General features: G+C 41.0%; 1 protein-coding gene across 1 annotated transcript in view; it reads left to right on the plus strand.

Moving 5' to 3' along the window:
• Positions 1 to 678: 678 nt before the first annotated feature.
• LOC307258939 (radixin) overlaps positions 679 to 19193 on the plus strand; it is a 35289-nt gene continuing 16774 nt past the window's right edge. Inside the window, exons 1-2 of the mRNA XM_080038625.1 lie at positions 679 to 879; positions 8993 to 9093. Of these exons, the coding sequence (XP_079894751.1) occupies positions 9082 to 9093 (12 nt within the window). The 5' untranslated portion in view covers positions 679 to 879; positions 8993 to 9081. The remainder of the gene's footprint in view (positions 880 to 8992; positions 9094 to 19193) is intronic.

A 19193-nucleotide genomic window follows, 5' to 3' on the forward strand; every position in this document is an offset into this window, starting at 1 on the left:
CGTGACTGATCAGTGAATGAATTTAGGCTATAGGACTGTCCACATGCAGATAAGTATTTATATGAGGATAAAAGCAAATTCCATTAGTTACATGAGGGATAGATATTACTTTGCTGTGAGGCTTCACTGTCTAAATAACTATAACTACCTACATATACTGGACTATTATTAACTATCAAAGTTGTCGCGTCATTTGCTGCACCTTTTATAGAAGCAGGCTGTAAGCACTAAATGAAACCTAAAGATCAGCCTAAATTGGATACTGATCATCTATTTCAAACTAAATGCACCCTTACATCACCGGTTACTGGCATATTACAAGCTTTAGTCTGTTTAGTAAAAGCAGTGAGCTATCAGAAATAAAATGTGAGACAACACATTTACCAGAAATAATAAACTAAAGTGTGGGACCCTATACAGCCCCGCACTATCTGCTCTGTAGAGTTTCAGTCACGGGGTGAGAGAGAGAGAGAGAGAGAGAGAGAGAGAGAGAGAGAGAGAGAGAGAGAGAGAGAGAGAGAGAGAGAGAGAGAGAAAGAGAGAGAGAGAGAGAGAGAGAGAGAGAGGAGGGGAGTGAATCTGCAGGACTCACCACGCCTCGGTACGGTAAGTTCGTCAGCCATATTGACTGTCTAGTGAGGCGGCGCTACCTCTTCTCCGGCCGTGGGAGTCTCATTCTCCACCGCTGAAGCCAGTATCAATTCACTGACTTGTACTATAGGTATCTCAGTGCGCACCGCTTCCGGTAAACAGCGCTGCAGATGAGGACAGGAAGGTGAAACGCACTATTTTTACCCTCTGTGGATATATAAAGTAGTGCCGCCAGCTGGAGGGGGGAGACTGTTGGACACATCCTCTCAGCGCGACCGGGTGATAGAGGTGAGTTTGTATGGAGATCGCCTTCATCTCTGTTTTACCTGCCTGCCTGGCTTTCTTCTTTAAGCCTTTCAGATGAAGGGGGATTTATTTAAGAGCGGGTAGCGGTGCTATTACGCACTCAGGCCCGTTACACGAGCCGTGGTGCTTAGCCTATAATAACTTATTATAGGCTATAGCGCACACACACCTATTTCTTTGACAGGTAGATGAAAAACGGCTTGCTGCATCTTGTGGATCCAAATTAAGCTTCACATCCATTTTTTTCTCCTCATAACCGGCTTTTTTTTGCACGTTTCAGAACGGGAGGACGGGGTGAGTAAGTGAGTGAACCGGTGTCACTTTGCGCTGAGGTGCTGTGTGTCGGCTGAAATGTTATGCAACGGAGCAGGGCTTACATTAGTAGTCAGGGTAATTAGATGCTCGCCTCACTTGTTTTAATCCAGAATGAACCTTACTGCAGGCGGTTCACTTCATAGACACAGCTGATTAGTGTGAGCCTATACTGTATGTCTCCAACTTTTAACATTTCTACAGCATTTTTCTCCAGCGTGCCTGGCAGCCTCTGAGGGCTTATTGGCTCATTATTTCACCATTGTCACCTATGGAGGAGTGCGGTCTTGTCATGCCCAGTTTGCAGCGGTATAGTTAGTGAGTTTGTTAGTGCTTTAATTCATGGTGTTGGAAACAAACCGTTGCTGCTCTTTTGTAAAAGCTCAGAGCGTAAACAATGTTTCTTGCGCCGTTTGCAACTTTTGCAGCGGGCCGTTCTACTGTGTGCTGCTGACAGCGCGCGTTTATCTCAACGACCGTGTAGCAAATATAAACAGCACGCTGATACATTGAAAGTAACGGTCTCGACTATTGCTGTTTGAGAACTATTATAACTACAAACCAAATAGCAAACACTAAGCTCTCACCATTTGAATAACCCCAGCCTGTTTCTATGATATAGCAGCATGCATTAGAAAGTTCGATGCTGGTTTCATCAATGGTAGGCTGTGTCGACTCGGTTTCCCCGCGCAACGAAGTAAGTTTGAGTGACTTCCAAGTGAGTTGACCCCTCCGTCGTAACACATGGGCTGGTCTGGGGTTTGCGCGTAAACACCAGTCCTGAACACAGTTCACACACACACACACACACACACACACACACACACACACACACACACACACACACACACACACACACACACACACACACACACACACACACACACACGCACACACGCACACACGCACAGACACAGACACGGCGACTAGCGGTCCATCTGGCACCAACAGATGCTCCGCCGTCGACAAGTAGGCCTACGGAGCAGGAGATAGTGAGTTTATTGGCTGTTTCCCCCGTCGCTCAAACCCTCCTGTTGCTCCCGGCCCCGCCCCCTCTCGGGACCAAATTACAACTCATTTGAGAAAGAGGCTCCGCGCGCATCATGACATGAGATAGTCTACCTTTGACGGCTGGTTTTAGATTTCTCTCTGCAGCAGCAGCAGCAGCGCTATGTATGCTGTAACCTGTTGAATCATCGCGTGGCTTCAGATCAGAGCAAGAGATTTTTCACCTGAATTCCTGAGAAATAGAGCCTGTCAATCGTTTGGTTTTGTGTTGTTTTGCAACCTAATATAACACTTCCAAGTGCCAGAAGCATAAACCATCTCATATGTTTGTGTATTCTGCTCATCGTTATTTACATAGTAACATCATTTCCCATTTGGACAGAAAACTCTTTTATCAAGAGGTTAGAACTAACAGAAAGAAACTTCTCTAGAGAGGAAGACATACAGCCTGAACTAACATCTACTGCAGTGTCAGTATTCTAGACATTGGAAAAACATGACTCAGCCTACTACTTAACGCCTAAGCACATTTAGACCATTTTGCACACAATGAAACATTCATATCATTGTCATTAATCGAAAGCCAATTCTAGAATTGGCCCACGGATTGGGCATGTACCGAATTTTGAAGATTTCTTCACATACACCAGCTGCTACTTTCAGACTCTCTGCTGGTGATTGTGATGCTCAGCTTATTCCTACTGAATGGATGCAGCAGATTGAGCTAGAGGAAATGTGTATCTACCTTTCCCTCTTTGACTTTTTGGCATTTGCTGTTTTTAGTTTACCTAGTTTACATTTGCTGAGTGGACATTTTTCAGTTCCTATTTTATTTTTATTTTATCAGCTAAAGTTTCACACCCCCAGTCCAGTTGAAAAGAATGAAACAAAAGTGAATGTACCAGAAATATGCGTATCAATCGTCCGCTTTATTGTAAAAATGCATGCATGCATTAGAAATATGTACAGTAGCTCAAAGTTGAACCTTTGGGTTACCCTGCACTGCAGTAGACAGCAATTATAATGTACAAATCGTTGATTTAAATAGATTAATTTAAGGGATATTCAAAATCTGGTACCACTGCCTCATGCACTTTGCAGTAAAGTTGTGTTTAAGAGAATGTTTTCTATAAAAAAAATATTAATGATGTTGAGTCTCAATATACGGAATACAACCGGATAATAATGTGCATATGAATTGATAATAAAAAAATGTAGCGGCAAAGCTCTAAAAGATATGGTGCAGGTGTTTTTCCTTGGTTAGTTTCAGTTGGTGACAGGGAGCAAACGTTTTAGTTTCACAAGCCACCACATCACAGCCAGGTTGACTGACAGACGCTATCTAGTTTCTCTTTCCGTCTGACATGTGGTCTTCTCCTGTTTGATTTCTTTCACTTTTTGCCTCTATATCCACAGCTCTGTCAATCATTCCCTGCTTCTCTGAAACATTATGCGTCAGGCCCAATAATGGTCTCACATCAGTCTGTATGAGGAGGATCAGCACTATGCAGGAGCAGACATGATGCCGCCATACATCTCAGATTTCAATTCATTTTAAAGGGATAGTTCAGTATTTTTGAAGTGGGGTTGTATGAGGTGTGTATGCATAGTTAGTCAGTTAACTTATGGAGATGGCTAATAACAGCCCTAGTACCTAATACAACCCAACTTCAAACACATTGCTCTATCCCTTTAAACGTGTTAAAAAACATTGGCCAAACATACAGTGGCAGAAAAAAAGGCAAATGAATATTAGTTCAAGTGAAAAGCACTGTTATGTTGTTGGGTACATTACAGTTAGAGATTATTCAACAACGACATATGGAAGTTTAGTTGAGCTTGGGACCTTTTGTTAGTTTTTCTGCTGCTTAACGCAAACTTCTGCAGTCGACTGTCAAGATCCGGGCTGATGCTTTGTTGGTGCTTCCATATCTCTCTAGTTCACTTTATTTTATTTTCGTCTTAAAACTATTGAAGTCTGCGCAACTTAAGGAATACTTTGCGAACAGACATTTAATCAACATTTTTAACATTCCGAAAGTCTTTCTGTCTAACCAAAATAGCATTAAGAAATCATTCAAGTGAATAATGTTTATGTTTGTGGCTTCGAAGGTAACACCCTGAGCCTGGCCATTTGTGCTGTTTCACACATACTCTCCTCCTTACACTCGATGAGGAATCAGTTGCCTCTTCTGTTGTACAAGTAAAGCAGTTGGTACAGTTTCCTGCTGTTATAACAGCTGTTGGGAGTTGTGTTTGTGTGTGTGTGTGTGTGTGTGTGTGTGTGTGTGTGTGTGTGTGTGTGTGTGTGTGTGTGTGTGTCTGGCACTTACAGGAGAACATTTGTAGCCTCAACAAATGTTGCCTCTGCAAACACACATGCACTGTAAAGACAGACACAATACAAATAATGAAATAGTTCCTGTGAGAACATCAACATATTATAGTTGCATTAGTTATCTGATTTGTCTTATCAGTGTGTAGAAATATGGACGGACCCCACAGCGATGGAAAAACATCACAAACACACACACACACACACACACACACACACACACACACATGCACACACACACACACACACACACACACACACTCACGCACACACACACACACACACACACACACACACACACACACACACACACACACACACACACACACACACTCAAAATGTTATAAAATCAACAATGGTTAGAAACTTGATTACAAGATGCTAATTATTCATTTGTGGATAGATTTAAGATCTACAAAGTGAAGCAAGCAAAGCAAAACATATTTCAGAGGATTACAAGCAGAAATAGAAATGAACCAGGGTTCCAGAATGATACAGTAATATGCCAAGAACAGAAGCAATGTCAGAATAGTAATCAATCAACTCTGAATGATACCAAACAAAGGCTCACTCTCAGCGTTGCTAACGGGGAGAGGAATGCTCTAGCAGAAATCTGTAAAGCAGGGGCACAGGACACTCTGTAAAAGTGTGAGTGTGTGTGTGTGTGTGTGTGTGTGTGTGTGTGTGTGTGTGTGTGTGTGTGTGTGCGTCCGTCTTCATCCAGTGAAACCAGAGGGTCGCTCCCAGGCGGATACAGCTTCCAGGTCACCATTCATGCAGAAAGAAACTCTGCTCTCTGTGCACATTGCACTCTTTCATCTCCTTCACTTGTTTGGTACCAGATCAGTCTCAAACACTGTTGCATTTCACACACACACACACACACACACACACACACACACACACACACACACACACACACACACACACACACACACACACACACACACACACACACACACACACACACACACACACACACACACACACACACACACACACACACACACACACACACACACACACACACACACACACACACACACACACACACACACACACACGCACACACACACACACACACTGTACACTGGGGGCTTTAACATCCAGGTTTACGAGGTAGTGGGCTGCTACAACAGAGCAGACCTGTGTTCTTTTGGATGCTTTCAGCTGCAGCGCGCACACAGAAGGTCACCCTTAAGCTTTGGTGTGTGTGTGTGTGTATAGGCCAGGGGGTTGTGTGTTTCCATGAAGCCTGGAGCATTTCCATCTATTAAATTCGGTTGATGTTAATCACTTTCACCTTGCCGCATGGAGAAACAAAGCTGATGGTATCAATCCGGTGGCTCTTAGGACACATAGAACTTGCTCTGAATAATGTTACAAAACGTGCAGCAAGGTTTGATAAAGCCCTATATCATTTCAAAGCCAGAGCCATCATATCTGACTTTTCTACACTACAGTTTTGTCAGGGAAGCTCAAGTGAGTGAGACGGCTTTAAGTCGATCAGTTATTTTAGTATTCAGTGCCTGTGCCTATCTCCCTGCTACAGGTATGTGGGCCAAGGCAAGCTTTGAATACTTAACTGTCTCTCCTCTTGCTGACTCTCCCTTTTTCTCCCGTCAGTGCATTATTCTACTCCAGTCCTCACACCTTCACTTTTGATAAGGTGTGTAATAGAAAGTCGTAGCGCGAGGAAATGAGATGCAGAGGTTGAGGGGGGAAATTGCAAAGTCAGACCGAGCTGATACACTCGCTAGAGGCTGCAAATGATGCAGTTTTATTGAGTGTATACTTGCACCGACACAGTCCAGTGCCTTCCTTGGCTGATATTAAATGAGGTTCCAACAACACAATAAGGAGGTAGCTGTGCACCTAGATGTGTAACAACTCATTTGTTGCACCTATATGCATGGATTCTAAATGATGCTCATTCAATCAACTAAGAAAACCCAATCAAATTGTTCCAGCACAAGCTTAATCAATATGAACCTGGAACTACTTTCTCCTGTGCTAGAACTATTAAGCTGAAGAACTGGTGCAGTCAATTAAAGAGGATTTGAACTTAGGTTTATTTGTGTAATTTTCGGTAAAAAAATTGGGTATTTTAGTGTGACTCCAATGTCTCTAGCAATCGTCTGCGAACATGCATGGCATGTCATGTGCAAGTACATAACAACTGCAACTGAAGGTATAGTTGATGAAAACGAGCGCAAATTCAGTCACGTTCAGGCTTAAACTTACAGTAAAGGCCTGATTCAAGATGATCTTTTGGCAGTTAAACAATTTTAGTCCATTTAACTCAAACCCTGGTGCCTTTCAGATGGGCAGTTTGTCAATGCAGCAGTGCAGTTGTACTCTGGTTTGATCCAAAACAACTGGTCCCAGACTGCTTGCAGAGATGGTCAGGGGCCGTTGCCAAGAGAACACCAGTGCTGCTCTATTGCAGTGTGAACATGATCCTACCCAATTGCAGGAAGTGAAGCAAAAGGTGTTGGATTATGGGCTGCCTGTGCGGGCATTTGTTGAGATGTACACAGGTCAACCACAGGTCGATGGAACATGAGTGGGACTGATATTTGCTTGACATTTCAGCCAAAGAAAACATGGATAAATATGCTGAATACATATGCTGAAAACAATGAAAAATGACAATAGCCTACTTGGTTAGTTGAGCTGCTTTGTGGCATGAGAATGAGCTTGGCCTGATTTCCAGTGCTCCCTTTGAACAAAGGCATTTACCAAGCCCTCGTATACCTTGAGGATTTGGCCCCTAAAGGACACTGAGGGGATGATGGAAGGTCTGACTGAGCCATGCATTGATTTGTGGGACATACCCCGCAGTTATGTGGAACATCAAAGTGAATTTTCTGGGGACTAATGTGAAAGAGAGAATTAGGGAGCGGAATAAGGCCACTTCTTTTCAAAGTATATCCATACTGCTCTCTGATGTGATTATAACATCTGCAGTTTGCCTAAAGAATATTCAATGCATTTACCCATTTCTCAGTCTGGAATTGGAATCTATTGGAAATATTAAGGACAGTTAAAGAGTCATGTATAAATCTGTGACCTACATAGACCTACTTGCAGTAGCTCTCTGCTAACATTTTTAATTGACAGAAATGATTTCACTTTTTCACAAATAATACAAGATCATAGGAGAGGTCCAAAATACACATATGGTAACTCAATTATTCTCTACTCAGTGTGTTCATATATAGTCTAGTATATTGATTTGACTATAATTGGTGAAAAGCCAGATTTATGCTCATGTTTGTATACACAACACATGCAAATATTTAGGCAATGTCATGCATTCATTATGGAACACAAGTCCTTATATTTACATAATTTAAAATTCATATAAGTCGAGCTCTCTTTAATACAAACGCTTATTGATTTGTTGAAGAAGTTGCTCACTAGAAATGCTGAGACAAGCTACTTATAAACATAATGTTGAAAAAAGTTGGATTCTTTGGCTCAGAACCCTTACTTTTCATGACCTAAACCACACCACAAACCAAACTACACAAATCTCTCTGTCAGCTTACAAATCATCTAGACCAAACCACACGATTTTTGCTTGGATAAAAAATATAATATAATATATTATATATAGACATATTTCACAAATGTTTTGAATGAAGCCCATTGAGCAACACCCCTTGGCTGATGTATGACGGCCTTAAACTGTGCTAAACAGAAAGTATCACAGACCATTTGTCTCATTTAGGTTGGAGATCTTTTAGTGTATATTTCTCAGTTTTTTTCTGCCCTCAGACTGAGCCTGAGCTTGTGATTGAACCTGGTCTAATTCTCTGGGAGCACTCTGTGACACTTGAGAAAGGTCTATTTCTGGCTTCGCACATCACAAAGATCTGGCACCTATGAGAGGCCGACCAACTGCCCTCTCTATTTTTAGTTTTTCTAGTCGTTTGGCCGACAGGCAGTTAACCCAATATTAAATCCACACTGTTCACATAACCATTACTGTAAAACAACTTACTGTTCACAGGTCAAGGGTCGCCCTTAAAGAGGTCACGCCAAAGTGGCGGAACTCAGAAGCAGCTGTTGAAATAAGTGTTTTTGTGTTTGCCTCTTAATAACAGTTTCACTGCTAACTGTTCAGCATAATCTTGGCTGGGGGTAACGTTTGCAGCTAACATTTGTATTGATGGAAGACATATGTAAATTTAAATTATTATTTTTAACATTTATTCAAGCCTATGTGAATATGCTTTTGTCTGTATATTCTGTATACAGTACATTATTAACTGGATATCTTTAGACCTTGGACTGTTGATTCTTTATCTGTTTTTATCTTAACTTTGAATCTTGGTTGCATGTCAGCTTGAAGGGGACACTGAATCTGATTTTTATGTTATTTTTTTTATTGACAATTGTTATAATTAAAAAAAATTATTCATTGTGTTTCAGGCGCTGGTGCCCCGTAGAGAGGCAGGAAGACGGAGGACGAGTTCTTCCTGTTTACTCAGCAACAGGGGACGGGCGGAGAGAGGAGAAAGATGCCCAAACCGGTCAGTACATAACATGCTGGAGATTACAGCATCCGCCCGATGTGTGTCATGTATAGAGTTACTGTCTGGGTTACTGTCTGTTATGGTATTAATTAAAGCCACTACGAGTAACTTGGTCCCTTGGCGGCCCCTTTGGACAAAAGCGGTAGTATTTTTACGACGCCTGCTGTCGTGAAGCTGTTTTCTAGCTCGTGCCGGGCGTGCGAGATTCAAATAATCAGGAAGCAATATAGTGCATGTCCGTGTGTTGAAAGTGTGAGGGCACCGGACTCTTTTCGGCTCCGTGAGAGTGGTTAGTGGCACAGCATCAACTAATGCCAGTCAGTGCTACACACACTTGATTGCAATGAGTTGATGCAGTGTCACCAAAGTACTCTCACGGAGCTGAAAGACTCCGTGTCCTCACAGAAAGCGAATGAACGAGAGACGGCAGTTAGTATGGATCACGATGAGGTAATGTGTTTATGTTGTTGTAAATAATGACTATTTCAGATGAATAATGGTCATCTGATGATGCTGGTGAGGCAAAGTAAACTTTGTTTTAGTAGGCTATCGCTCATTCATTTAGGAGTAAACACTGCAGTCTAGTTCACATTGTGTATACGTTGCTTGGCAACGCCCTCCCGCTCGTCTACCACTCTCCCTTTTAGCTTTTCTTCATTGCATTTTCTTTTATGGTTCAGCCCCGTTATCAGTCATTATGACGACAAATAACTGTCTCAAACAAAGCTCCCTCTCCCCTTCCCTCACCTGGAGGGATAGGCTTCTCAAATTGCGTTGTTGCGCCACACTGAAATCGGCGACCAATATGGATATGTGACCAAAGAGCCTGCATGCGCGAACCGAAAATCGGACTGGGTGTGCGACCAGACCAAACGCAGTAATATAAACTATATAAAAACATCTTTCTTTGCACTGATGGTCTCGTTTGCTGTTAAAGGTAATTTATGATTATCAGAGGAAACATGAGGCTGTTTAAAAGATATTTAAATGTTACTCGGAGCTGCTTTAATCCCACAAGGTTACCCAACTGATTGCCCTCACTATCAGATTTATAATAATGATAATGGATTGGATTTATATAGCGCTTTTCTCGCACTCAAAGCGCTTTTACAGGTATCCAGCTATCATTCATTCACCCACAGTCATACGTGGTAAGCTACCATAGTAGCCACAGCTACCTTGGGACAGATTTCAAGAAGTTGTTGCCATAAATGTACAGTTATTACGTGTTTTGAAATTCCTTGTTTTATAGAACATATTTTTTGGGCGTCTCTGGCTTCTGGTTATTCTGCATAGAAATGTATAAAAACATTTTCTTTGAGATCAGATGACAGTGAAGCTCAAATCCATGACTTCTTCTGGTTAATAGATTGCAATTGTATGGCTTCTGCATGGTGCAAGATAGTCCTTCAGTTAAAGGTGCTCCGAGGAACTTTCAGTTTTTGTTCATTCTTGCACCCCCTTTGGACAAAAGCGGTAGTGTTTTCACTACGCCAGCTGTTTTTCCATTAAGGCATTAAGAATAATTGCACAGATGGTCTCTTTTGCTGTTACATTTACAGTCATATGAAAAAGTTTGGGAACCCCTCTCAGCCGGCATTATAATTGACTCTGCTTTCACAAAAAAAATATAAAAGTGGTATGTCTTTAATTTACCAGGAACAGTTAAGTACTGGGATGTTTTCCAAACAAAGATTTTTCGAAAAGCAGTATTTGGTTGTATGAAATAAAATAAAATGTGAAAAACTGGCTGTGCAAAAATATGGGTACCCTTGTGGTTTTGTTGATTTTAATGCCTGTAACAGCATGTAAAACTGATGACTTTAAACACAAAGTTGGTTGGATTATGTTGTTAAGCCTTGAACCTCATAAAATTGTCTGTTTAATCATGAGAAAATGTATTTTAGGTGCCTAAATGCAAGTTGCACTTCTCTTTGACTCTCTGCTGAAGTGAGACAGAATGGGATCATCAAAACAGCTCCCAAAAGATCTGAAAAACAAAGATTGTTCATTGTCATGGTTTAGGCCGAAGGCTACAAGAAGCTTTCCCAAAGGTTTCAATTGTCAATTTCGACTGTAGGGAACGTTGTCAGGAAATGGAAGGACACAGGCATAGTGGCAGTTAAACCCGGGCATGGCAGACCAAGAAAAAAACAGGAGCGGCATAGGTGGAGGATTGTGAGAATGGTTGCACACAACCCACAGATCACCTCCAAAGACCTGCAAGAACATCTGGCTGCAGATGGTGCATCTGTACATCGTTCAACAATTCAGCGCAATTTGCACCAAAACATCTGCTTTTTATAAAGACCAAATAACTTAATTTTTGTCTCATCAGTCCAAAGCATTTTCTTCCAATATGAAGCTGGCTTATCTAAATGAGCTTTTGCATACTCCATGCAACTATATCTGTAGCGTGGGCGCAGAAAGGGCTTCCTTCTCATCACCCGGCCATACAGATGTTTTGGTGCAAATTGCACTGATTTGTTGAACCATGTACAGATACACAATCTGCAGCCAGATGTTCTTGCAGGTCTTTGGAGGGGATCTTTGGGTTGTGTGCAACCATTCTCACAATCCGCCGCATATGCCGCTCTTGTACTTTTCTTGGTCTGCTAGACCTGGGTTTAACTGCAACTGTGCCTGTGTCCTTCCATTCCCTGACAACGTTCCTTACAGTAGAAATTGACAATTGAAACCTTTGGGAAAGCTTCTTGTAGCCTTCCCCTAAACCATGACAATGAATAATCTTTGTTTTTAAGATCTTTTGGGAGCTGTTTTGATGATCCCATTCTGTCTCACTTCAGCAGAGAGTCAAAGAGAAGTGCAACTTGCATTTAGGCACCTAAAATACATTTTCTCATGATTAAACAGACAATTCTATGAGGTTCAAGGCTTAACAACATAATCCAACCAACTTTGTGTTTAAAATCATCAGTTTTACATGCTGTTACAGGCATTAAAATCAACAAAACCACAAGGGTTCCCATATTTTTGCACAGCTAGTTTTTCACATTTTATTTTATTTCATACAACCAAATACTGCTTTTCAAAAAATCTTTGTTTGGAAAACATCCCAGTACTTAGCTGTTCCTGGTAAATTAAAGACATACCACTTTTATATTTTTTGTGTGAAAGCAGAGTCAATTATAATGCCGGCTGAGAGGGGTTCCCAAACTTTTTCATATGATTGTAAGTTATGATCGATCAGAGGAAAAATTAGACTGTTTCAGAAATATTTAAAAGTTCCTCGTAGCACCTTTAAGACAAGTACAATAACAGATGAGCACTCAAACAATGCTCTCTATTTGCCCTTTTTGAGTAGCACTCAGGTAGTTAAAAGATTCTGGCTCAGAAGATGTGTTGGCTTCAAGGATGCTGAAGGATACATTTCAAGCATTGATGAGGAATATGTGAAACCAATAACAATGAGCCATTGTACATTATTCCTTAAGTGCAAAGTTTTTATTTGAAGTGAGCCCAGAGTGTGCCCAGAGCACTACCAGTCAGAAGTAATGTGTTACAGGAGAGGGCACAGAGTTTGGGGAAAACACACACACACACAGTAGCACAACAGTCGGTCACTTTGTAGAACTGTCCTGTCTATTGAAAAAAAAACACAAAGAGGGCTTTCTCTGCTCTATTTCTGGCTTGAAGGACAGTGGAGCTTTCATGTCGCTCTGACACAAACACATACGGGCTGAGTTTGCGCTCTGGCTTAAATAACAGGATTATAGTCTGAGTGTTGTGAAACCATTTATTATATTACCTTTTACCATAGGTTTTAACATTGGAAGCGCAGAAACTTAAACTCTAGGAATCTTTTTCGGATAGAGACCATTTAAACTGAGGCAGTTTATGAAACAATTGCATTGTTATGCTTTATGATACAATCAATACATTAATGTCAAAAGTTTTTGTAATTTGATGCATAGAAATGTTTCCAGTTCTGCACGGTCTGAAATAGATAGTGGTTTCACAGAAATAATTTATTCCAATATTCCATTCAACTATTAAAAGGTGCCATGTCTAATACAGGTGTATTTTGGCATCATCTAGCACTACTGTTCGGCAAATTACCGAAGCTACGGTTGCCTTTAAGGACAAGAATCTAGTTACTAAAGATTGCATCATCCACAACTGCCTCAGGTCTTTCCACAATATCAAGTAATGAGGTGAAGATGCATTTAGTTACTTATTCTCTAGTACTTATTCGTTGTCTTCCTACAGGTGCATTTCTTGCGGACACCCACTATTATTTCTGTTAATATCTGTTTCAGTTGGTAGAAAACGCTTATTTAAGACAATCATCAGCTGACTGTAAACCTATACCAAATTCCAATACCCTCATCAACTAAAAATAGATTGATAGAGGTCACTTAAAAGTCTTGTAGTTGCTTGCAGGGCGTATATACGGCCATGCTGCCTGTGTATTCTGGCTGCCTACACAGTTTTCTACAGCCAGCCAACAATTATACAGAGCCCCCGGGTCCATCAATCTCAGTAATGGGAATTAGGCCAGGCCCAATTCCTGGAAAGAGACCGGGGACATGCATGGAAAAAGGTGGGCGAGATTATAGGAGGTGAAGAAGAGAGAGATAGAAGGCAGTAACTGGAGAGAGGCATCGGGAAGAGGAAATGGCTTATGTGAAAGAAAATAAATGACAGGAGCAGAGGATGAGAGAGAAAGAGTTTGCACGAAACAGGCTTTAAAAGGTTGTGTTAAGCTATAGTGATCTTTGTTGTAGGTCAATTTCACAAGAGGTTCTTGTTCTTATATCTTTATCTTATGCATTTCTTCCTTTACATTGCGCTGTTGAAGGGAGCCTGAGACTCAAGGATTTCAATGCAAACGACTGCTGCTGTCATTGTTGTGCATATGAAAAATGAATGATCTTGAATATCGAATCTTATCATAAAGGTGGTAAAACATAAAAAATAATCCAAACTTGTCTGATTTAGCTAAACGAGACCATTACATTTATAAGGGACATTTTGTAAAGTGATATAGGTCATGATTGCAAAGGGCCGGGGTCACTGAATTGAATCACAGAGGAAAAGTTGGAGAAACTACTGTATGTAGTTGGCGACGAGAGACAGAGCCAAAAGAGCAAAAAAAGAAAGTTGAAATGAATAAGTAAAACTGCGTTTATGGAAACACGCCGTAGGGAGGTGAAAATGCGCACCGAGAGAGGGCTAAAAGAGGATTTGGGAGAGGACTGAGTGACAGGCACTTTGTTCATATCAAGTCCAGAAAAACGACACCAAAGCCGCCCTCAAGGGGAACTCCCACTCCGGTTACATTAGCTTTGACATTAAGCCTAGCAGTCAGACGGTAAACACATCATCAGCCCTTTCACTGCTTCATCAGTGGCGGTTTTTCACCATGAAAAAACACTCAAATGTCACGTTGGATTAAAAGCTAAAGCCGAGTTGTGCGCCCTGCAGGGACACTTTACCACCATTGAACTAGTAAGCTAGCGTGCCTCCGTTAGCTCGTAGCTAATGACGGACAACAAAACGTGCAAAACATAGGGACGAAAAACCAAAGCAAGTAAGACTAAGAGCTATGAAGAGCCATTGATTTGTTGAGCTTATTGTCAAGTCTTCCAAAAGGCGAGACTGGGCTATAAGCTAGTTAGCCTCAGGCAGTCCTTTAAAAAGGGCTTTTGGTCTGGATCGTAACCCTCTTCACGGCTGTGTTTTAATGGCCTTTTTGTGAGCACATGTACACCCCTAACACAACATGGGTGTCCCCTGGTATTCACAGCTTTCCTGTTGTTCAAAGGGGGTTCGTACAGAAGGGGCTGTGTGTCAGGAGGTCGGATAACCAGAAAAGGGAGTGTTACTTTGGACAAACAGGAGGTGATTTAGTCAATTTAACAAGAGGAAATGCCGCCAACCCAATCAAATTTCACCATGTATTGTTAATAAAATGTATAGGACCCACACACAGGAACTTACTTTTATCTACTAGCTATTTGATGGGAAATAATGATGCTGACCATCTGCCATCTTCTCAAGGTCTTTGCCTTTGGAATGTTTGACAGTTTTATCTTACTACAGTAATCCATCTGTTGGATTGTATACATTTTTAGTCACATTAATGATCACAAACGAGAAACAACTCTTGGTCTCCTGTGCTATCAGTTGATCATTTCTTTGACTTTTTTGGTTGAAGAATTAAGCCATTCCCAATCAGGAAATTACTCTCACTGCATGAATCAACCCAACACAAATGTTTAACCACTTTACTTTAATCCCCATGTTCATCCTGCAATCTTCCCTGTTTTTTTCTCTCCAAGAAGTGAATATATTAAAAGCCTTTTATTATTGGGAAGAAAAAAATAGTCAACAGGAGATCAACAGTAGATCTTCAGCATCTTCTGAAGGTGGCGTGAAAAGCTGGCCTTCATAGCGAGAATACATACATGGTAATCGTTGAGGAGGGGTTTAGAGCCCATACCTAAGGTCAGTCTCTCAGTCATGGGTTTTCAGATTTTTAAAATACACGGAAAGTGATGGAAGTAGGTGTTTGAAGAATGTAAAGATAGGCTGACAGAGAAGTTTATAGGCTGATCTGATATGAAAAAAATTACATCAAATTGTCCCCTAATGTGTTTTTTGGTGACTGATTTAGTGCCTAAGAGACAAGAGACTGATCTATGCATGTTCCACCTTGTCCTGCTTCAGCCTTCAACGTCAATCTGATGATATTCAATTCATTCTTGTTGGAAGTTATTAGGAAACGTTACTACACCTGACTGCTAGATTCCCGTTGTGACATTTATGAAAAATAGGTCGATCGACATGTTAAATTGCTGTCAGATTTTCTTTAAGGAATGCATTTCTAAAAGGGGCTTTAGTTGGAAGACGACTGACCCCCTTTACATTTGAAAATAATGCCTTTGAAAGGGGGAAGGACAAAGAAAGAATACAAGGGAAAACATAAAGAGCAAACATGGAGACAAAAGAAAAGAAAGGAAGAGAAGATAGAAATTCCACTCATCCTATAACATACACCCTGGGGGGTAACATGTTTAAAATATATATTGATTTCCTATATGTTTAGGTCAGTGTCTGTGTTTCGCCAATGGCATTGTTGAGAGTGTGTGTGTTTGAGTATAGATCTGTACATGGTCTGAGTGTGCATCTGAATGAGTAAGGCGTGTGAAAGAGTGTATTTATTTTATCAATATTATCTGCCTGCTGAGGGGGAAAGCATGGTGTGTGTGTGTGTGTGTGGGGTAGTATTGCTCATGTTGTGGGGACATTTCTCTATCAGTTATATTGTGGGGACATACCTTCCTTTTGGGGACAAAATGGAAGTCCCCATAATGTAATTATGACAGTTCTAGGGTGAATACTTGCTTTAAGGTAAGGGTAGACTTAAGTTTAGGTTAAGATATAGGGTAAGGGTTAGGGTTAGGCAAGTAGTGGTTACGGTATAGGACAAGTCTCCAGGAAATGAATGTAAGACTATGTAATGTCCTCAGAAGTGATGGATAGACAACCTGTGTTTGTGTGTGTGTGTGTGTGTGTGTGTGTGTGTGTGTGTGTGTGTGAATAAGCCGGCATCAGGGCCTATTAATCCGGGGTGTGAGATGTGGTGGGACATCGTACATTATTGATTTATGTCTGCGTTTTGCACATGTTGCCCCTCTTGGTGTCCCTGGGGGCTGGTGGTTGGTAGAGGGGAGGGGGAGGTCGGGTCGGCAGAGCCTGCGCCGGAGGCTTTAAATATTTCAGAGGGCCATTTTCATTTATATAATGGGAATTATCCAAGTCACTAAATCTAATTAGAGGGAGGGTGTGAAGTCCACCTCCTCTCTCTAACCTCCACCACAGTCAGCCACTGCTTTATTGGTATGTATTAAAAAGGTGGTATTGCCAAATCATCAGGTTAAAACATTAACATTAGCATTCTAAGCTGAACACAGTATGATTTATAGCATAGTGATTTACAGAAATGAAATAATCTATATGGCCAAAAATAAGTGGACAGCCCTGTAGCTCTGGGTGTATTTTCACCGTATGGGCTTGGGCAGAATGCCCCTGATTTGCACTTCAACTAATTCTATACCGTGTATAATGATATTGTAGACAATACCAAAGAAAACATGGCAATGCCCCTATGCACAAATATCGCTCCACAAAGAAATGATTTTTACAGTTTGGTGTGGAAGAACCTGCACAAAGCTGTCGACCTCAGCCCCATCTGACACCCTCAAAACACAAACAACACCTCATCGCCCAACATCAGACCTCGCTTACCCTCTAGTGATGAATGGGAGCAGATCCCTGCCTCCAGGTTTCAACATGTGCTTGATATTTCAGTTTTTCTCTGATTTATAACATTTTAAGTTGAATGTCTTTATACTGTCTTTATTACTTTTTGTAAAAAAAAAGAAGACGAAATCTCTGTTAGCACATCGGGTTGATTGCCTTGCTGCTTGGTCTTGAAGTGCAGGCAATATTAATACTTTTGTCCTACTCATCTTGTCATTTTGAGTTTAAAATGACTTACAGCTCTTATAAGCTTTAAGCATTACTGTCAAATTAAATCACTGTGTATGCCAGGACCTAACAACATTAGAATAGAAAATCAGAGGTCGAAAATGCAGATAAAGAGAGGAAAATTACAATTGAGGCAATGTTTAGTGGAAAGAATACATATAAGACAAAAGGTGAAGAAGGTATAGCACGTCACCTGGTCACCTTTTAAAGCCTCTGTTAACCAGCTTCCAACAGCTTTTAATTATGGCTGTCTGATTCTCTCTCACACCCAACCCAACACAATCCACAGGTGGGCTGTGTTGCGTTGGCTGACTCACACTAGCCTACTATTTAGCTGTCACTGCTTGTTATGAATGACATGAAGGTGCGGGGGATGCTGGTAAACACAGCCAGCTGAACTAAGACGCTGGAGGCAAAATTACCTTCACACTGCACAGAGCTCCAGTATGTGAGTGAGGAGAATATCATGCACCATGTTTGAATCTACATGGCTGGGTATTAACTTTCTGAAAGGCATTAAAATACTTTATTATTATTTATTTAAAAAATAGTCAATACTATTTAGCGTCTGAGCAGGACATTTAACAGTTATTATGTAATTGTTTGCAATTGTTGTCAGCTGCTGATCCAGAAAATGTTCTTGTAACTGAGTTTCAGGACAAGTTCAGGATCTCAATTCAGGCATAAAAACATTATTTGTCCTGAAACTGTTCCAACCTAAACTTGAGCAGACAGTTGCACTATTTCATCCAGCCGAGAAGAGTTGTGTGATAAATATTTCACTGCAATGCAGATGCAGAACTCAGCCTCAACAGGGACAATTTTATTTTCTGGAGTGGAACATTTTTCCTTCTTAATTATAAACACACTTTGCCCGCAGCGGATCTGCCAGGCTTCATGCACCACCACTGTGGAGAAATGGCTGATATACTGTATGTCTGCTGGTGGCCTTGTATTTCTTTGTCTTGGCAGTAGTTGTATTAGCCTTAGTTGCACAGACTGAAAAGGAACTGATAAAAGCAGTACTAGCAGCGTACTAATATACTATTAGAATAAATGTATACGATTTATATTAGAACAGTACTTGAAAAGTGATATTGTAATAATAATAGTAACATTTTCTTTTATTGTATGTATGTGTTGCACTAAAATATATTCAAACGTCTGTGCCACATGACTATAAGGGTTTTAAGACCAAGGTCAACTGTAACAGAGAGCATTGTGGTCAGGCTGAGACCGCCTGCTTTTTTTTATCTACTAACGTTTTGCAGCTATCAGCTAGAAGACATGTTGCTGTCTTTTTGTATCTGTTTCTTTTTGCCGCACGCACACACACACACACACACACACACACACACACACACACACACACACACACACACACACACACACACACACACACACACACACACACCACACCTTACTTGGATGCTAAAACAGTTCAAGTAAATCACACTTGTAGACAACAGTGAATTAGGGGGATCTCCCTTCTTGCTGCAATGCACAAGGAAAAGGATGTTGTTCACCTCTGTGCAGCATTGCAGTGTTTTCACAATTGGTGTATCTACCCCTCTTATATT

The sequence above is a fragment of the Ammodytes marinus genome (assembly GCF_949987685.1).
Source record: "Ammodytes marinus genome assembly, chromosome: 12".
Lineage (NCBI taxonomy): Eukaryota > Metazoa > Chordata > Actinopteri > Uranoscopiformes > Ammodytidae > Ammodytes > Ammodytes marinus.